The 20,977-nt window shown below is 36.8% G+C and overlaps 1 protein-coding gene across 1 annotated transcript; it reads left to right on the forward strand.

The window, feature by feature from the left end:
* The first annotated feature begins 325 nt into the window (after window positions 1-325).
* Window positions 326-20,021, forward strand: LOC146146308 (uncharacterized). The gene is made up of 6 exons (XM_083390712.1): window positions 326-797; window positions 2,296-2,697; window positions 12,990-13,173; window positions 17,180-17,388; window positions 17,597-17,728; window positions 18,399-20,021. The coding sequence occupies exons 1-6, from the start codon at window positions 326-328 to the stop codon at window positions 19,217-19,219; spliced, it is 2,220 nt and encodes a 739-aa protein (XP_083246838.1). The 3' UTR covers window positions 19,220-20,021.
* Window positions 20,022-20,977: the final 956 nt, after the last annotated feature.

The following is a 20,977-nucleotide window of genomic DNA, read 5'->3' on the forward strand; positions in this document are numbered from 1 at the left end:
TTTAAACAACTTTCTAAAGGGTTTGGCCTTAACACTAACATTGCTAGACCATTTGTGTTGTGTTTTTTTAAAATACAAATGGTCAAGTTGATTTAACCTGGCGTATGCTTTTGTACAGCCCATTATCTCCACGAGGCCCCGACATCACGTGACAACAACCGCCGCATTCATTGTCAACAATCGGAAGGATTTTTCAAAAGTAAACAACTACACGCTAGTGGTCAAGTGAAATAGCAGCGCACAAACGACTACGATGGGAGTTTGAACACAGAAGGACTACCACCGCGCCTGACACGACCCCGGATTAGATGACAACGGTGGTCAGATGAACGCAAACCAAATCTTCCAGACGCACCAGCGCCAGCAAAAAGTAGCCTTGAGCTTGGCGTACAGCAGCAGCGAACGTAATCAGTCGAGCAGCAGGCTGAACCAGCAGCAACAGTACAACAAAAACAGCAGCAGCGCTGGCATCTTCGCCCACAAGAGCGAATCAAATCGAAGCGACGGTCACGCGCTGTCTGGCGCCAACGCCGACCAGCCAGGGGTGATCGACCCCCCAGACAAACGCGAAGGCCCAGACGCCCTGGAAAACTCCCGCCGACCCAGTAGCTACCAGCAACCGCTACAGTTACAACAGCAGCAGCAGCAAGGCAGCTCGTTCACCTGCCGAGCGACCGACTTCAGCAAGCGCCCTGTCATGGGCGAAAATGAAGTCACCAGAAGTGATGACGTCAGCGAAGAGGCGCGTGCTGACGTCACGCGGCGTGACGAAATCGACGAGTTGCTTTACACCCAAGGTATTTGTGGTTTAAATCTTGGAATTGTTGTGGGTTTTTTTTAATCGTTATTTTAATCTAAAACGGTGGATGCATAATAGTTGGAGGTTGTAGTAATACGTAGTACAAATATCAAAGCCCGTACAGGAGTAGGTTGCATTTTGAACGTTTTGAATAAATTTAAATTAATTTTCAAGTGTTCATTTACATTTTTGTTTGTTGCTTTTTGGCGGTTCAGCGATTTTCTGGTTTAAAGCCGCAATGGACTTGGCTTTTGTTCTAAATCGCAGCCACTTTGTCAAGTGTTTACGCTCCTTTTGCGAACAGTTGACCGCAGTGACCCTATGGACACTAAAAGCCTTGCGCCAAATTGAAATAAAGATCAGTTTCCAGTCAACTGCTACTCGCTTGTCAATAGTTAACCTTCATGCATCCAAAATACAACTTGTCACGAATTCAGCAACACTAAAAAAGCTGACACAATTAACAGAAAAACATTTACCAATAACTAGATAGATGACAATGAACCGTGGATTAACTAGTTTAAAAACCTTGACACTTTTATATGCGATACATTTATCTATAAATGTTAATAACATCGATTTGATTTTTTGTAATAAACTGCTAAACGGTCAACTCATATAAAATGCTGAAATTATTTCTCCAAGCTATTTTATGTTTATTAACATTATTATCTGCAAAAAGGTAACAACAATTCATGCCTTAAATCTCTTTAATTAAAACGTTAGAGAAATTGTCGAAACCTATATTATTGGGTTACTGTCGACTGGAATATCAAGCAAAATGATAATTTATACTTATACTGGTATATTATGCCATAGGATTAAAAGGCGATGTTTACTGAATTAACAGGCGTTTATTTGCATAGAGTTTCACGATGCGCTTTGAAATCGTTCAAATTCCATTTCACAAGCTGTACGACCAGCAATTGGTGTTCAAAGCGCGCTGAACCTTAACGTATAAATGGCGTAGGGCAAGAAATACAATAAACCGACTAAGGCGGGCTTCTGCCATCACTTTAGATAGCCAGACCGTCTTGTTAGCCTGAAACACATTCACAGTTGTTTGTTTTAATTTAGAAAATCGATAGATAGCCTTAATCAGTTAATAGTTCCCTAAACTAGTGTTGAAGCATTTTGGGCTGTTTAAAGGCCTACACAAAGTTAAAATTTGGCGTTAAGTCTTTTAAAACAAGCAGTTTATGTTTGGTTGCAACGCAAGTCAATTGAAGTCCCCAACCCTTTCCATACAGTTGCTTTTCGAGCGGTTTTGAGACAGTAACGGCTGCTGTAGATTATTAGGAGCCCGCGGCCATCTTGCTTGAATGCTTTCCTCATTTTAAAATCAGATCGAAGCCCGACGGTCGGCATCAAAATGCTCTGACCGGCTTGGCAAGCGGTTCGTTTTAAAATCGACCTAAAAACTACTGATTTTTAGTGGGGCGGCCTTCGGGTGAAAGACATTGCGTAAAAGTGCCTCTATTTTTGATCACGGCCAGGTTCAGGGTTCATGTCGCCGCGAGACAGCAGATCAACACCGAGTTCGGAGCGTTCCTTCGGGCACGAGATGTCCAGTCCGCGGCAAAACGGCGCTCGAATTCCGGCAGAACGCGGCGGCGCCGACTCCATGTCCAAGACACAATGCGACGGTAAAACAACGACCAAACAACCGGGAAACGACAAAGTGTCGCAGGAAAAGTCGCTGGCGGATTGCGGCGATGCGGAAACAAGCGGCAAAGCGCCGGAAATGCGTAATTCCGCGAAACGCCGCAACGGATTATCGGAAAATGGCGGCAAGGCCCTCAAGTCGACGATATTTCCCTGGATGAAGGAGTCGAGACAAAATCAAAAGAAGAAGTCAACTGTGACGTCATCGTCATGCAGCAACGGTGTGACGCAAGGTACGTTGCTAATTCAATCGCACATCGATCAATAAAATTTGCATTTGTTAATGTTGTGTAATTAGAAAAGTTGGCCTTAGCAACTTTACGAGTCAAGTCTGTCTTGGGCATTAGCCTTTGTTTGTACAGGTACATTGCTAATTCTATCGCATATTGATCATTAAAATTCGACTTTTTATGTTGTTTAATCTTAATTAAAGAAAATTTAGCCTTGGCAATTTAACCAGTATAGTTGGTCGGGGGCTTGAATGCCTTTGTGTTTGCACTTACGAATTGGAAAAAATATGTGATTGTTTTGCTGCAAAAGTCCAGTTTTTAACGTGTGTTTAACGTTACAGTTTATAGAATGTAGGTTTTGAATGCTTTTTTACACACATTGATGTAAAAATTGAATAGCCTATTTATGATTGTCTATAGATTTAAAATCCAAGCGATTGTCTATGTTTAGGGTCCGAAACTTACACAAACCTCTCCAAAAAAAACTTTGCCAAAACTTCTTTTGCTAACTATTGGACAGAAAACGCATATGTGTATTTTTTTGTTATAAAACGTAGTTGGCTTAATAATAAATTACAGAAGAAGCAAGCTTTCAATCGCGTTTAATCAATATAAAATTATAGTGTTACTTTTGAACCGTTTAAATTCTATATTGTTGTTAAAACCATGGTCTATACCCCATTAGGCACTGCTGAGGCATTTGTAACAGATTTACTTTAAAATTGTTTACAAAACTGTAATCCGTGTGGCACCAAAAACACTAAGAGTGTTTACGGTTTCTGTAATTAGCAGATCTATGTCAACTTGTCAGGTGAGAATACTAAAGCTCATTTTGATGAAAGTGGAATTGATTGATGTTAGGAATAAATCATTTATATATCGAATCTATACAAACTGTTACCCTAACTCTGTATGGGCTTCACTGTGTTTTTCACATCTCCTCCAGCAAATAATGCTCCAAATGTCAGATATGGTTCATTAGATGTTTATTTACCTATTGGGTTACAGTGAAAAATAAACAGAGACAGTAGTCAAAATAAATGCCGCTTTATTGCTATATACTTAGTGTAGATCAAAGTGGAGAGCAGACGCTATAAAATCAATAGTATTGTTGAGTCTACGGTCGAAGCCACAATCTGAACACACACATCACATCACAAAACAACCGAATCAATATCCTTATCGTCACGCAAATGCCTTTCAAACAACTTTTCACCATCGCTTCGCGTGACTGGCGACTGTAGTTTTGTTGGGACGATACTCATGTTAATTGTACTTATTTCAAGTGCATTCAAGATTTATTTAAAAGGTTGTGGCATTTAAAATCTTCACTCGAGACATGCAAGTATTTTAGCAGTGTACTTTGTAAACAAGGATTTCTGTCACTTTGGTAAAATGGATAATTTTAGTACATAAGAAACCTAGTGGTAACAAATACTAACCAGAAACTCAGGGGGAAGTATGAGTTTCAGGGAAAAAATGCAAGTATGCCGTGCTGATTTACCAGGCCAAGTTCCTAACTGAGATTCCAGTTGCATATGTATGGTATTTAAAGGTTATGGCATTTTCATCTTGAAAACATTTCCTTTGTTACAGATGGCTTTTATTTTGGACAAGTATAAAACACATTAGAAATTGTTTTGACATTGTTTGCCATTAGTTGTTTTTTAATATGGATAAAGCACTTCGAATAAAGCATTCGTCAAAATAAATAGGCTTACAAATTAGACTTCGTTTGAAACAAATGGCATTTTTTTGGAGCGTCGCCTAAATATATTGTCATAAACTTATCTTTGTTATAAATAATACATTTATTTTGCACAGGTACCAAATCATCACAAGTTTTTTGACACAAATATTTGCAATGACTTTGTTATTAGTAAAACTTTTGTTGTACAAAGATTTAAGTAAAGTGGAATTTTTGTGGCCAGATTTAAGCTAATTCACACTTGGGTAAATTTAAGCCATTCATCTTACACACAGTAACCGAAATCGTAAGAAAATTAAAAAAAAAACAAGCTTAGTTGACACAAACGTAAGTTGACCGTTGTTTCTCAAAATAGTTTTTTGAAAAATAAATACTAATTTGTTTTGTTGTCCATTATTTGGAGGGGGGTGTGGTCCTTCTAAAAAATAAAATTGATCTTTCAAGTCAACAGTGCAAAACGTCCTCTTAATACGCTTACTGCTAGCAAAGTGTTTATTTCCTATTTTAAAGTTGCCACTTGACAAAAATTGTCACAATCACCCCTAGTTTATGCTATGCAAGACATAGGTACCATATGTAAGGGATTGTATTTACCAAAAAGTCTAATTCCTTTTAAGGTTGCAATTTCAGTGTCAAAGCTTTAAAATAGTAAACAGTCTTTTCGGTGTAAATAGCAGAACAACTTGGGCGATATCTGAAGAATTCCTTTCACGGCATCGCACAGCTTTCAAGGCAAGGTACTGAGACTGCAAGAGTGTTGTCGAAATTATATACAGTCGCAGATCAGCCGGGATTAAGGACTTATGCCACACGTGTTTGTTTAACGTCGACACACCATCTCCGTAAACGGAACTTTTACTTCGCTCGTTTTCAGACTAAAATTCAGCAGATTAAAACTGACTGGCCAAAGTTCGCGATTAAATCCGCATTTACAAACGCGAAAAGCGATAAATGAGGTAAAAATAGATCGCTAAAACATGAGAATTGGTTTACCTTGCCACCAATGCCATAGTAGGACTTTTAACGCTCATATTGAAGTAGATAACATTTTAGACGTTTTAAATATCTCTTTATTAATTTTCACATCTGTTCACTACATAATTTTTGTCTTTAAAATGTCTATTACGTCTAACTACAACCTCCAACCTTAAAATCAATGCTATCTTTCGGGGAAATGTAATAACATGTTAGGGGGGGTTTAACCCGACAACGTCGTTTTAAGCCTAAAGAGAGCGACAATCTATATTAAACGGATAGAGTCTTGTCACCTTTTTTAATTAATCTTTATTCCACCAACACTCACTATTGTTTTTGAGCTTACAATACTTCAGTGCATAGCAATGACAACGTACTGAACCATCTTGCATCTTAAAAAAACTCAAAGTTGCTTTCAAGCCTGTCATTTTGGGTCTTGTCAAGGTAAATACAACTATTTTTAGTCTCGTCATATTTTAAATTAAAAACCATTGTTTTGTGTAGTTAAGTTATGAATAGCAACATTTTTAAGTCAAACTATGGAAAATGTCATTTTAAGGTCAGGGTACGATTTTAAAAGATGAAGAGTGTCTTTTTGTCCTAGCCAAGTTATGAAAAACAACATTTTTGATACAGTCAATGAATGAAACATACTCTTTTGAGTCTAACGAAGGAATATAAATAGAATATATTGCGAAAAAATGGAATTAAACCAAACTAAAGGCTAACTGAAGCGCGCTTAAAAAGCCTGAAGTTAAAATACGACGACCATTTACTTTCAAGTAGTTGTGTGTCAGAGCAAACTGCGAATGTCCTAAACCATCACTGTCGGTCGCATAATCGGCGGAAATACGCGATTTTGACTCGCAGCGCGACTAGCGACGCAGCACCTGCGAATCGGCGCGTCGACGTAAACAAACAAACGCGCGCGTTCGATTTCGCGCCGTGAGTTGCGCTTTAACGAAAAATGCCGCCTTTCGAAGTTTTTTTATATTTTTTTCTTCTGATGTTGTTTTTTCTGAGTTGTTTGCGCCAAAACTAAAGGCTAGAATCGGCTTTGTTTGCCTCTTGCGATGCGACTTATTTTATTTTGCGAAGATGTGTTGCGCCACAAATATAGAATCAACATTTAATTGATCCTAAAGGCGTCTTAATAAATGTTGCGAGAATTCTAACATGGATGAAAATAATAAAAGGCGTAGAACGACAAAGGCAGCCATAGCGACTAAATCTGGTTATTATTGAGACTTCCATATGTGAGTGACTCCAAAGCTTCCCAGCTTGCTCTGTCTTAATTTTCCAATCTGTGCCACTCAAAACCATAATGACGGGGGAAATTGTACGAGTGCCTAATGTTACGACAAACGTCAATATAAAACGTTATAATTTAAAAAAAAAATACAAATTCTCTCCACACAGCTAAAATGCAGCCTGATAGCCTACAATGCAATTCGTAGATATGGCCTATGAAGACTATTCCAGAACATGATATTATAATGGGGCTCAAAACATATCAATCTCGCACCTACGAAGTTTAAGGCCCCATCAGTTCAAATTAACTTAGAAACTAAATAAAGCAAAATTATTCTGCATTTTATTCTTTATTGAACAAACGATCATTTTGACCGCTCGCGGTAATTCAAGGTGGGCAGTGAGCATGCTTGAAATGGCTTAGTTTTTGTTCTGTGGTCCTATGGAAAAACAAGTTATTTGAAAACAACTTTTGTTGAGTGTAATAAACAAATTTAAAAACTTATCAATTTAGTGGAAATGGTCATAAGGTGTAAAAATAGGCCAAGAGTTTCCAAGGTCTGTGGTTCGAAGCCCGTCCTCTCCCTTAACAACAACAGCATAGCAGACAACTGTTATATGTCCGTTCGTCCCTGAGCTATGCTCTTTTCCAGCCATCAAATCAAAAGCGAAGAGTGACTGACGTTTCAGCAATTCGCCAAGGGCGTAAATCTAGCCAAGGGCTGATATGAAGTTTGCGCGATCAAAAACATGACTCGATAACCTTACACAGTAACAGCAGCGGCAACGTCCTTTTGCCAGGGATTGTTGTAGGGAGTGCAAATTAACTTAGGGACAACTGTGACCTCAGACAATACCTGTTAATACAAAATTGACCACTAGTTTCTTTTAAGATCAGATTAGTATTCAAGATTTTTATTTTCACCAACTTTTTTGATATCTTTTGTAAATTGACTTGTCGCACAGCAGATACAAACAACCTTATTCGCATGTAATTTTAAGCTAAGCTGTTATGTGTAACCCCGCACTTTCTTCTATAAACTTCATACTTTTGAAAAGTAAGTTTAAGGCAATGTTAAATGAACGCTCCGTATTTTTTATCAATAATATTCAAACCCTTGGAAGGACTTCGACTTATTGGTGAAAAAACTTTTTCTTAGCTGCAAAGATTTGCCCTTTCTTCCGTTCAGTTCAAACCCCTTTCTAAACAGTGCTGAATGTCTATTTTTAAAAACACCAGTCTCTCTTGCAAATATTTCCCCTTAGCCCCTCTAATTTTTCCCCTTGCTCTGTGTGTGAGAAACCTCCCCGACTGAGGTGTTTTGTTTTACACCGCAGTCAGCTAAACATGGCCACTGCAGCATAAATGTTCGTAAAAAATTTGTCCTATAAGGACATGTACTTTTTTATTTAATCAGTGTACATTTTACAAGTTATTATATATCTCCAGTGTAGTATTGCTATACTAAGAACTCCCAATTTTACCGACATCCACTATCCTATAACGAAAGCGTGTTGTTATTTTTTTTTTGGAAAATATTTCACAAAACTGAATATCCTAAATATTTTAACTTAATAATTTATCTGATTAAAGCTAATATCAGTAATGTAACACCCTCGCCCCTCTATGGTTTCACCCCCTTGCTGTGTGTGTGTAAAATCGTTTGTTTGTTGTTAGTCGGTGGCGTTTTTGAAGTTGCACACCTGGCATTGGCCTGAACGGTATCATGCTCTTACAACCAATGCCGGTAATAAGCGTGGAAAAACGGCAAGCGATTGAACGAATTTACGCCCGTGTTGACTGTACACGGTTTGTAGACGGTTCGGCCGGTGTAAGGCGAAATTAATAAGCTGCTTTAAGGTGTCGGAAAATTGCGCTTTTGCGACCTGATCAGGCAAGTTTTATGTCGAGGGAAGTGAAATGTTAAACAGAGTGTGGTGTTGCAAGTGAAAGTAATACAAACTGGAAAGTAATACACAGACCAAGTTTTATAACAATAATTGCTATTGGATTTTCCAACCAACTGAAACAAGTGAATAAAAAGTCATTCAAATATGTTCAACTAGATATCAACAGTGCATACATAAGATTATTAAATTAAGTGAAAATGAATTAAAATAAATCGGTTAAAATTCAACTAAATTAAAATAAAAAGATTTATGGAGCACACTACAACTGTTTGAATTTGGCTTGTGTTCGCCCATGTAGACAAATTTGAATCTAAATTCTAAAACCGTGTAGTTTCTATAACGGATGGTTTTTACTCGAATTTTAAGCTATACGACGTTTTTTGTTTTGTTTTTAAAATATTTTCGAAAAGACAAATTGCTATGCCACAAGAGCTGTGTTTGTCTTTATTTAATTTAAGCGTAAAAAGGTGTTAATAATGCAGTGAAACATGTCTGTTGGTTTAAAATTTCAAACGTACTACATCTAATGTTAAACCTAAATAATAAGGTTTTTAAATCAAATGCATTTTAAGTCCAATATGGATCCCAATTGGCAGTTAGAGATGATGTCAGTTTTTAAGTCATTAACAAAATAATATGGCTTCACATCGTTTGTCGTTTAATTTAAAACGAAAAATTCTAAAGTAATAAATCGCATTTTTTTAACATTTACATCTGTTTGCGATCTTAAATATGTTACCGGAAATTTTTTCTTAGTTAAGTTTAAAATAACAACAGAAATCCCCGGTTTTTATAAGTCAAAATTATACTAAAATAATTTCGTACTTTCTCCTTCTAAGAATGTTTTCTATTTTTCCACACAAATTTCTTAAATCATCGATTTAGTGCAATATCATGCAACTGGAACAAAAAAAATATACAGTAACTATACAATTTTTAAATGGTTAGATTCCTTTTCAGTTTACAAAATGTACAAACACCTCCTCCCTTTTTTCTTCGTGGTTCGCTGATTTCTCTTGCAACATAAGTATTTATAAACAAATTTAATCCAACAACAATCAAGATTCCAAATTTTACACTGCAAAAAACACAAATCGTTCACCTCAAAAAAGCACACAGAAGGCAATGTTTGGGTGATTCAAATTGATTTTGCCGCGCTGGGCTAAAAATAAACTCAAGAACGACGCAAAACAGCACCTGAAAGACGCCGCGGCACATTACTCATTTATTTCTTGGAAGAAATTACTGGCGAACCGAATTGAAGCGGAGTTGCATTTTTCCTGCATCTGTAACGCCTTCTGCTGTTAATTCTCAAGCTTGTCGGTAGTTATAATCGATGTTACGCTTTCTAGCACGAGCTATGTATCTTTTCAAGTCAGTTTTATTTTTGCGTTGGAACAACCCACCGTGACCCCACTTCATTAGGTTATTTATTTTACCCAATTTGATGGTTTGAGTGACTGACTTACCTTTAATAATGTGGGTGAAAATATTTATTTTTAGATTATCATTTAGTTTTGTACTAATGGTTTGACAGACTTGACCTGGTGTGGCAATGACTTAAGCTAATATACTTTGTTAACCCACGAGATGGCGGATTTACCATTTTGTTTTAATTTAACCAGATCCATTAAATTTGACGTTTACCTGTTCGTAAAATTCGTACTACAGATCTATCATTGACAACTAAAAGTGTAAAACCATCTCAATACAAAAAAAACTACAGATCTAGTTTTGGGGTCTTTTCCCAATTAAATATACTCAATGTTACCATCAAAGTGTCACCTAAAACACTTTGCACCGACTCGTGAAAATTAAAAGTTTTTACAGAAAGACTTGTAAAATATGTTGGTTGTATATCTGGCTTATAAACACAAATAGAGTTGGTTTTTAAATAAGCAATTAGTTTAAGCACACCGTAAGAATGCAAGGACCTTTGCAGAGGAAACCATTGGAATTTTTTTTAATGTGTGAAAACCGTATGGCTAGGGCACGGTTAGGCTACAAAATCAGAAAATTCTTGCTAACGATCACTGCTTGGGGGCAAATTTGTGTAAGTATTCGATAGAGTGAAAACTTATTTAAATCAGTGTTTTAGTCGTTAATAATCTAGAAATACAATTTTTCATAGTATTTAGAAATTGTGATATGACCTAAGACACCTGAATGTATTTTTCTCTTAAAAGTGTTTTTTTTTTATTGAACATGCCACAAATACAGGCTCAACACTGTAAGCATGATGATCGTTTGTAATTGAATTGTATTTGTCGTGAGTCTTACCATAATGTCGGCTGTTTATCATTACTCTATGTTGGTTATATGGTATATGCGAGCGATAAAAAACGTTTAAAATCTCGAATTTAAACCTGTAAAGTTTTATAATTGAAAGTCTCACTTATTTTCTATACTGCACAAGGGCGTCGAGACACACAGTTTAAGAACTTGTACAATAACATGCCATTTTTTGCACATGATAAAACTTTTCAGATTAAACGATTTGATCACACAGTGACTTGTAAATAAAAGTAGTCTGTCCGTTAGTCTCTTGTGAATCAGCAATAATTTTGTCCAGTAGCAGGTGATTTGAGAATATAGGTGTTAACGTTCTCTACAACGGGGTCGGCATCCTTTTTTGCACTGCGGACCGGTTTAAAACTGAAATGTTGTCGCGGACTGGCCTTAAAAACAACAAACGTTCAGTAAAGGAACAACTTTTTTCAATGTCCTAATTAAAGTGCATTGTATGCATGATTTGATTCCATTGCACTTTGGGGTGAGCACGCTTGAACATCAAAAAAACATTATATATGGCCCGATTTCGATATATTGTACGTACGAGGAGTTAGATTTGTATCAAAATATCATCTGGAAACCCTGCTACGGACCGGTAATGAACTCCTCGCGGACCGGCTATTGCCGACCACTGATCTACAAAGTGTTGTTTACACGCAAATAAATACAGCGCGAAAAGCGTTCAAAAGTAATCTTATTAATAACTTGATCCGTCTGTATCCTGTTCATGACTTACTGTGAATGATTGGCAAATTTAATTCGTCTGGAAAGAAAGGTTATTTTGGGCAGACCTTTTTGGTTATTTTCAGCCTGGTTGTGATGTAGTGTGGTACAAGGCTTTAGAGTCGGACTCCGGACTTGAGAGAAAGATTAACTGAGTCCGAGTCATGCTCACTAGAATTTGTCGTTAACCCGTGTCTACTGATTTCCAGATTTACAATTAGACAATTACGGCTTTTAACAAAGACTGAATATTGACAACTAAAAGCGTAAAACCATCATAATACAATAAAACACCTAACGATAAAAAAAGAAAAGCAACCTAAAAAGAGAAGTAAGTGGTTACTGCATCAGCAAGTGCAAAGTTTACCACAAATTACAAGAAAACAACACAAAACCGAAAGGTAAAATTTCACTGAGAGATTGCTACAAACAAGCTATACCCCCTACTTTCCATCCGCAATTGTGAGAAAGCCTTCAGATTTGACAAAATTAAGATTTAATTTGCCAAAACGTCGACAAATTGCATTACCAGAGGCAGAGCTAAAACCTGCTAACATGTTTTACACGTCAGCGTCAGAATAGAAAATGTAAGCAACAAGTAACAAGAATTGCTGTCGTCAGCTAATGAATTATACATAACGCTTGTTTGAAAGCGAGCGTTGTTGTCTTTGCCATTTCGCCGTTGATATTGTCAGCATTTGTTGTGTGACTTATATGAACGTGTCTGCTAAATGCAGCAATGTAGTAAAATTGAGATTGATGGCAAAAGCCTTTTGCAAGCAAATGCACGGTGATAGTTTCCTGCAAGGTTTCCATTATACAGGGATTCTCAAAACTTTGTTAGCCATTTCCTATTCCGATGTACCAAAATGTGTGCCTCACCCCTAAACAAATTTAGGACTAATTGTACAGGAAGCAGTACACACATGTTGAATAGTATTATTCAAATGTTTTTGAATGCATGAAAATCAATTTAAATCACATGTTGTACAACCGTATAGCCATTTAGAAGTTTGATCTATCCCTTCAGCCCAAGTGCTCCAGGTTTAAGCTAAAAATGGTTTGATGAATACAAACGCACAGGTTGTGTTCCAAAAAGAGCGTTTAACATAGACTTTGTTGATCAGCCTTATCAAATATTCTGACTTTTGTATTATTTATTTGACAATAAACCGTTCACATTATTCGTTTGCTTATATTGATCTCTGACACGCTAATTTAAAAATAAAGTTAGCAGTCTCCTGTTAAAATCGACACCCTCTCGCATATATATAATCAAATCGCCAATATGATGGTCATTTTGTCATATATTTTATGTAAAATAACCCTTTTTACCTCAATTTTAAATATTTCATTGATTAAATTTCGCTTTTATTGTATAAAATAGGATTATTTTTGCGAAAATATTTTAAAATGTCACAAAAACTTCTCGAAGTTTTACCCTATTTGTTTTTTTCAGCGGACGACGATAAGGACTCTTCATTAGCAGCCAACAAGCGCGAGAGGACCGCCTACACCAACTCACAGCTTGTCGAACTTGAGAAGGAATTTCACTACAGCCACTACCTGTGTAGACCTCGAAGGATTGAGCTTGCACAAGTTCTTGGACTCACGGAAAGGTAAAAGTCGTAGCAAAAAGTTGAAACGCCTAACGCAGTGTTTTTCAACATTTTTCGCGAGAACCCAAGTTTATGCATTACGGCAGGGGTTCTTGAACTTTTTTTACTGCGGACCCCTAAAAATTTTTTGGCTTCGCTTGGACCGCAATAGGCAAAAATAACTCCAAAAAATGACGTCACAGTACAAATAAACTTCATAAATCTGTTGATTTCGGTCTAAAAAAGTAAAAGTGAAATGGAGTCTAAATACAGTCAGTGCAAAACCGTTTTCTTTTTAATTAAACTGTTTTCTTTAAAAAAAGATTACTTCTTAAATATACCCTAATATTTCAAGTAGGCCTACATGGACCCCCTAAAACTAGTTCGCGGACCCCCAGTTTAAGAACCCCTGCATTACGGCGAAACTTAGACGACGTAATTTTCTTTCAAGACAGTAGCATTAATAAAGTAAATTTTAATAAATAAGAGACATGTCTTTATATTTCTTCCGTTATTTTCCTAAATTTTGGAGAAAATCTTGGTCAGAAACATTGTCAATAAATTTAACCAATAAACTACACGGAAGGACAGAGAAGTCGTAGCAAAGCTTACACATTTTAAACATCTAGAGCAGTGTGCTTCAACCTTTTTTTCGCGGCTACCCAAATACTAAGCGTAAACAGTGAAACTTTGGCGACCCAATTATAAGCCTACTGAGCTGCAGGCTTAAAGTGAACAAAGAAAAAAAGAAGACAGTAGCATTAATGTAGTCAATTGCAATTAATATGAGTTATGTCTCGTATTGCCTCCGCAATTTTCGTAAATTTCGGAAAAATCTTGAACAAATGAGACAGTGGCATTATCAATTCAAAAAAAGACTGGCATTATCAATTGAAATTCTATAAATGTGGGTCTTTTTTTGGGTAAATATTGCTGAGAACTAACCCAAATAAATCTAACCATGTTAACTACTGCAGTTGGGACCCAACCAAATCAAACGGCCACACAATTTGGGGTCAAGACCAATAGGTTAAGAAACACTGTTGAGAAAAACCAAAAAAAAGTGTTGAGAAAAACAAATATTAATCTTCGAAAAACAGAAATATTTTTTCTACAAAATTATTAAGGATTAAAATGTTGTCCCAACACAAATAGCGCGTACATCACCCTATTGACTGCACCAGATCAATTTTGTGACCTGAATAGTGGAAAATTTGGCAAAGTGTACTTATGACGTAACAATGACATTAGGTTCTAACGAGCAGTTGTTCAAAGTGTTTTCGGACTTACGCCACTCTTCATAAAATACAAATAGTTCGTGGCACCCATATTAGCACTTTCGACAACTTGTTATAACTGTAATATTTGTTTTACAGAGAATACGTTATATTTTTTTTAATTTTAAGTACTTTGTGTAACACTTTAATTTCCAATTTTTAGAAAGTTCCCTTGCTTTTACATTTAGGCGCCCAGGTTGAGCGTTTTGGGCATTAGCAAACATGTTATGATTTTTTACCTTGTTTTAAATGCAATGGCGTTCTATTCTAGCTGTAGTATTGACAAACAGGTTTTAGGCACCTTAAAGGGTGACAATAAGGCAAAGTAAAAATATAATAAATAAGTGAATAAATAATTCTATTGATGTAAAACAAAAGTGTCTTACTATACTTACAGACCCGTCTGTTTAAAATCATAAAATTACATTGTTATTTTATCAAATTTATGCCTGGTAAAATACCGTAACCTTGTTATTGTTAAAATCATTACCAGCAGTTGACCGTAACGATTGTCTGTGTATGTTTGGAACCGTTCACAACGTCCAATAAAACAACACACAGTGTTACGTAACCTAGTTACAACATATAAAATCGTTACCAGCAGTTGACCTTAACGATTGTCTGTGTGGCAATAAGCCATTGTCATGTGTAGAAGCGTTCACAATGTACATTAATACAACAACACCGTGATAACTAAAATATCGTAACCGAGTTATTTTTTATAAAACCTTTACCAGCAGTTGACATTAACCATTGGCCTGTGTAGCCATTAGCCATTGTCATCCATTGAAAGACTCACAATGTCCATAAAAACAACAACACAGTCGGTACATGCGACACAGTCTAAGATACATTGGTAAAAAAGACAACAAAACACAGCTAACAATAGCAATGTACACAAACATAAGGTGGCGAAAGATAACACAGACAATCTCATTCTGAAGCGGTATTCTTGGAAATTTTTGTTTAATTCCGGAATAATTTACCGTTGTATTTAAACAATAAAACTCCAAGTTTAAAAACCAGAGTAAAATCAGGATCAGACATTTTTTTAAACTGTTAAGGATTAAAATGCAGTCCCATCACAAATAGCGCGTAAATCAACCTATTAAATCCTCCAGACCAATTTTGCGACCTGAATAGTAAAAAATTTGGAAAAGTGTACTTATGACACAATGGCATTAAACGAAGCATCTTGTTCTCAAAACAATTGGAGATTCACAAATAGGCATTTAACAAATCGAATTCTGGTATTGTTAACTCTCTATCCTTTAAATCAGGGGTTCACAACCTTTTTTGCTGCTCGTACCCCCTTTGTCAGGTCAGAGCGTTCTTCGTAGCCCCAAAAAAATTCTGATGGAATTTTTCAGATATATATTGCTAAATTACATCGCTTTTAAAGCTAAATTTAAATTTAAACCGCTATTTAATCAAAAAAATGCAAAAAATCGGATACATTTCAGTTATTTTGTTTGTCACTTCTCAGTGAGATATTTCTTGCTGCTTCATATATAAAATTCTCTCAAACGATAGTTCGATCCATCTGCAGTTAAAAAACGCATTGCAATAAGACAATGAGGTTTCTTACTAAATAACAACAATTATTTGTAGATGATTGTTTTTTTCAAAGCAAAGACCGTAATGGCATAATATCATTTACAATTTTAAAATCAAACTGTACCGTAAAATCTGTTTGGAAAGCTGCTCTGTGGCCTAAAGATATTCCTACCCCTTGATGTTCAATCTCGTAGCCCCGGTTGGGAACCCCTCCTTTAAGTAAAACAAGTTGTTGACAATTTCTTACGAACGTACATTGCTGTAAATAAAAATAAAATCTTGTGTAAAAATGTTTTCACCTAAATCAGTGTGCTGAAAAGAGAGACCATGTTTCGCTTATTTGAAAATATCTCAGCTTTGAAATAGGATCTTTAAACAAATAGTTGCAGCTCTGAGTTTTGATAACAGCAAAACGTTTAATATTTCATTATGTGCATGCTACACCACTAGTCTTGCGAAATACCACAACGAAGGATATCTTAGAATTTCCTAATTTTACTGCCAACTTTAAATTCCAGAATAAAGAGTAATTTCTTGTTATTTTGTTGCCATTTCATTTTTAAGTTTGAACCAGTGTTTTATAAACTTTTTTAACTGTTGGGCAAACTTTACGTCGTTCAAATTACGAAAGAAGTCCTTTTTTATTCTAAATTGTACAAGAAACAATGTTAACTTTCAAATTAGGAGTCATTTAAAACTTCTTTTGGAAAACAACTGTCAAATTATTCATTGTCATTAAAGTAAATTAGAAGATGATTCGTCCACCATAACTAGCCCTTCAATAAATTTAAAAGTTGTTAAGCGGGCCCCTTGAAACTTTCTCAAGAAACCCAAAACCATTATTTTAAAGAAATGTTTACAACGCTAATAATCCAAACACCAAGTGTAAAAGTCGAACCATTTTCTTCCAAGAACACACGAGAATTTTCAAAGATACGACACAACGGAATACCTACATTAAGTAACGCTAGAAAACCTAAAGGTAATGTTTAATGTCGTGCACGAATGGAGCACAAATCCTTGTTCAAATACGTTTAAGGATTTGCGAAGTAGTCCTATGAAAAAACCTTTTGTCGAAAATTTGAACATTTTTATTGCGGGTAAGTCATACCTGCAACGCCTTTCCAAACCCTTCCGACTTCTTTCACAGCCTAACACACGTATATACGTTTATAATCACTTTTAACGTACAGGCAGATAAAGATATGGTTCCAAAACCGACGCATGAAGTTCAAAAAGGAGCAGAAACAAAAACTGATGTCGGTCCAGCGGGGTCACGAGGGGAGCCACCATCACCCCCACCCGATGGGCCTGGGGGGTCAGGGTCCCCCACACCACTACCCCAGTCATTACTCGCGAAATCACCATCTACACCATCATCATCCCGCTATGCATTTCCAAGGTATGACACAATTTTCAGCGTTCGGTGGCAAAGAAAAATTGGCTTCGTCAAAAATATACGAAAATGTTCATCACGTCAAAACAGTTGCTCGTTAACAAAAAAGTATCACATTTTTATAGTTTTATTGGCACGAAATGTTTTTTATGAAGGGTACTTTATTGCTTCAAACTTTTCATAAAATTTAATGACTGGAATGTTGTTGTTTCAGACGAGGCTTGTAGGAAGGGAATTGGGCACGATTACCCCGGTGTAGGTGTAAGCGAAGAAACCGAGGCAATGAGTGCTATTTATCCAAATCAAACTGAAGCTCCACAAGAATCATGTGATATGCAGAGCTCAGGTAATTATGTGGTATATGTGTTTTTTTCATTTTCCAAAAAAGGTCGTTTTCAAATAATTTTTACTATTTAAGCTATTTGGAAATTTGAAAAATATTTCAAGCCCAGTATTCTATCGCTTATAAGTCGGCTATTCGTTTTTCCTACATTATTTTGAATTTTGTTTAATGACACATTTTTACATGAATGTTTTTAAAAATTCACATGACCGTATCAAAAATGTGTAACAAGTTAACGAATGGTGTATTACTGCTATAGTTTTGACTAAATTTTTGCTTTTGTTTTACCAACAGTTTTTACCGAAAATATTCACAAGTTTTACCATAACTTATTTGGATTGTTATCTGTGTTTGACTTAATTTTTTAACTGTAGAAGTTTCAAGATTGTCTTACTACAGTAGCATCGACAACTATGAGCTTAACTTAAAGGTTTTATCATTAATGACGTTGTGGTACAGATTTTTTTGTCTTTACATTTAAAAGAGCAACTATAACCGCATTCTAATTTCATTACAGTAATGTCGCCAATTCAGTTTTAACATTGTCTTACTACAGTAGCATCCAACTATGAAATTTAACTTAATAGTTCTACCCCCAATGAGGATATGGTCCACAAGTTTATTTATCTACATTCAAAGCAGCAATAATTACCACATTCTGTCTTTGTCACAGTAATGTCGCCAACACAGCGGCTCCAGTCCTTTGTCTCATCCGCTCCAATGCCCAGTCGTCATGCCAACGCACCTGCTCCGCTACACCACCAAGCGGCAGGCCAAAACCAGTCGCGCTCACCGTTAAGTGGCGCTAGCAACACCTCAACACCGCCCGGTATGAATGGTGCTGTGTATAGCGACCATAATCACCAAAACAACCATCACCAGACAGCGTCGCCAAAGCACAGGAACCATACCAACAACCATATGACCAGTTCTAACAACCAGAACAATGGGTTTTACCAGCAATCGCGCGCACAACCCGACGTAACGCAGCGAAACGGATTCCGCGCGTACCAGAGCGCTAACAAGCCCCCATTCAACTCCCCAAGCGAGCCCCAAGGGGGTAGGGGCTTCCCCAACCCAACCGCGGGGTACCAGCAGCACCAAAAACTCGATCGCGTTCGATCGCTGCCCGAAAAGCTGCCCTCAAATAACAACAGCAATAATCGCGAAGCCGCCTACCAACACCGCCACCTATCGAGCGGTTTTAGCGACTACAGGCGGCCGCAAGATGTTGCACTTCACCCGGGTAACTTCTTCCATCGCGGACAACGAAACCTTCCGCCACATCTACAGCTACAGCTTGCCTACTACGGTTCGCCCCATGATATAGACTACCACCTAACCCCGTGTTCTGGTATAGTGGGCGACAAAGCAGTTCCACTTGATTATTCACTGAGCTACGCTGGTCATGGCATTGGAGACCCTGGGAATAGGGCGCTTTATGATAAAGCAGGAAACGGGATTATGTCACACAACTATTTCACGCAGCTTTAAGAGTGATTTTAATTAAAGATGCGTAATTTTTCTAAATTAGCCGGCGCAGCTAAAAACACTTGCCGGATATTTTTTTTTGTAAGCTTGTTTAGGACCATCCTTCGGGTATTTTCGTTCATAACAAGTTCATAACTTTGGGGAAATGCTGAAATCATAATGTCGACATGTTCAGTTAGAATCCTATGAGACTTTTACCTGTTTGTAATATTTTCTAGAAACACATCCTTCACTTTTTAAAGAAGTTTTATTGATAATATATTTTATCTTGCCTTAATTAGTTCACAAAGCACGGACTGAAAACAAATACATATTATTATCAAGGTAGGCTATATGTAAATGAAGTATAAGGTTTCTATAAACATATCAAATTAACAAACGTTTCAGTTAAAGTGTTTACCAACCTATCAACATAGACTTCAACATTGACTAATAAACTAACTTTGAAAAACAAGAAAATCAATCAGAACCTAATGTTCCATCAAATTATACAAAGTTTAGGTGACGGACTATCATTTATCAGTAAACTAAACCTTACACGAAAAAGGCTATGGTCTTGCATCTTGCTTTTATCCCGAAAAATAGATTCTTATTACAAAAGATGCCACCATAACTGTCCCCCTAATTAATACAAACCAGTTCGTTTTGTTTCCCATTACCTTTAAGTATTTTATAATCTTGCCTCGCATATTGCTTTGTCGTCTTTTAACTTTCAAGTTCACTTTTTAAGCCAGCCTTATTTTCTATAGTTCCTTAATGTTCGCTTTTTATTACACCATCGCTACCGTAACACAAAAAAAATCAAGTCATCTCCGACTCACGAGATTAAACAGGACAATAGATATGGATCGGGATGTCCGATAATATCAGATCGAAGCCGATACCCGATACCAAGTCGCAGTATCGCAACTTGTACAATACTAGGGTGGTATCGGTGCCGATCCGATACCTAATTAATGTAGGGATTTAAACAACTTTTGCGATGCAACGCAGTGAACCTTAAAATTTTATCAAAACCCAGGATAGGTTTACAACTGGGGTTTACTAAACTTCTAGACCAGGGGTGGGCAACTTACGGCCCGCCAACACCAATAATCCGGCCCGCGACCTATTTTACAAACTGGGCACGAAGTCATTCTCCATATTTCTGGCTGATTCAACTACGAAAAAGAAAATATTTTTTTCCGCTTTGCGTTAATCCTGTTCCCCCACCCAGTGTAAATTGCAAAACGCCCTTGTTTATCCTTGATTAACTGCCGTTGCAGTTATAATAAAATGCGTAAAAGTCTGCACATTTAACATTAACGGCCCGCGGAGACCTTTTTTAGTTTGGTTTCGGCCCGCGACTAGAAAAAGTTGCCCACCCCTGTTCTAGACGATAAAGTAAACTTTGGCCTAATAGCATAGAAAAAATACCATTTGACAATCCAATTTCATCTGTTTTGTTTCTTTGAGCAGTAAATTGTGACATTTGGTATCGGATCAAAAGGCGATACTTTTTGTCCAAAATATCGGGTATCGGAATAATGTGTGTATCGGACATCCCTAACCTAGGTGCGGGTTTTTTTGTTTTTTTTAATTTTAGGTACGGGGTTTTTTGTGGACTTGCGACGCACCCAGCAATATAAATTTCAATAATTTTCACTCAACTTGTGTGTTCCTTGGGCCAAGTGTTCCAAATTTCCGCATGTACTGCTTATCAATATTTTGCTAAATTTGAATTCGGACAAAAGCCAATTTAATTATTTGTTTGGTGAAGTA

This window comes from Ascidiella aspersa, chromosome 5 (genome assembly GCF_963924565.1).
Source record: "Ascidiella aspersa chromosome 5, kaAscAspe10.2, whole genome shotgun sequence".
In the NCBI taxonomy this organism is placed as follows: Eukaryota; Metazoa; Chordata; class Ascidiacea; order Phlebobranchia; family Ascidiidae; genus Ascidiella; species Ascidiella aspersa.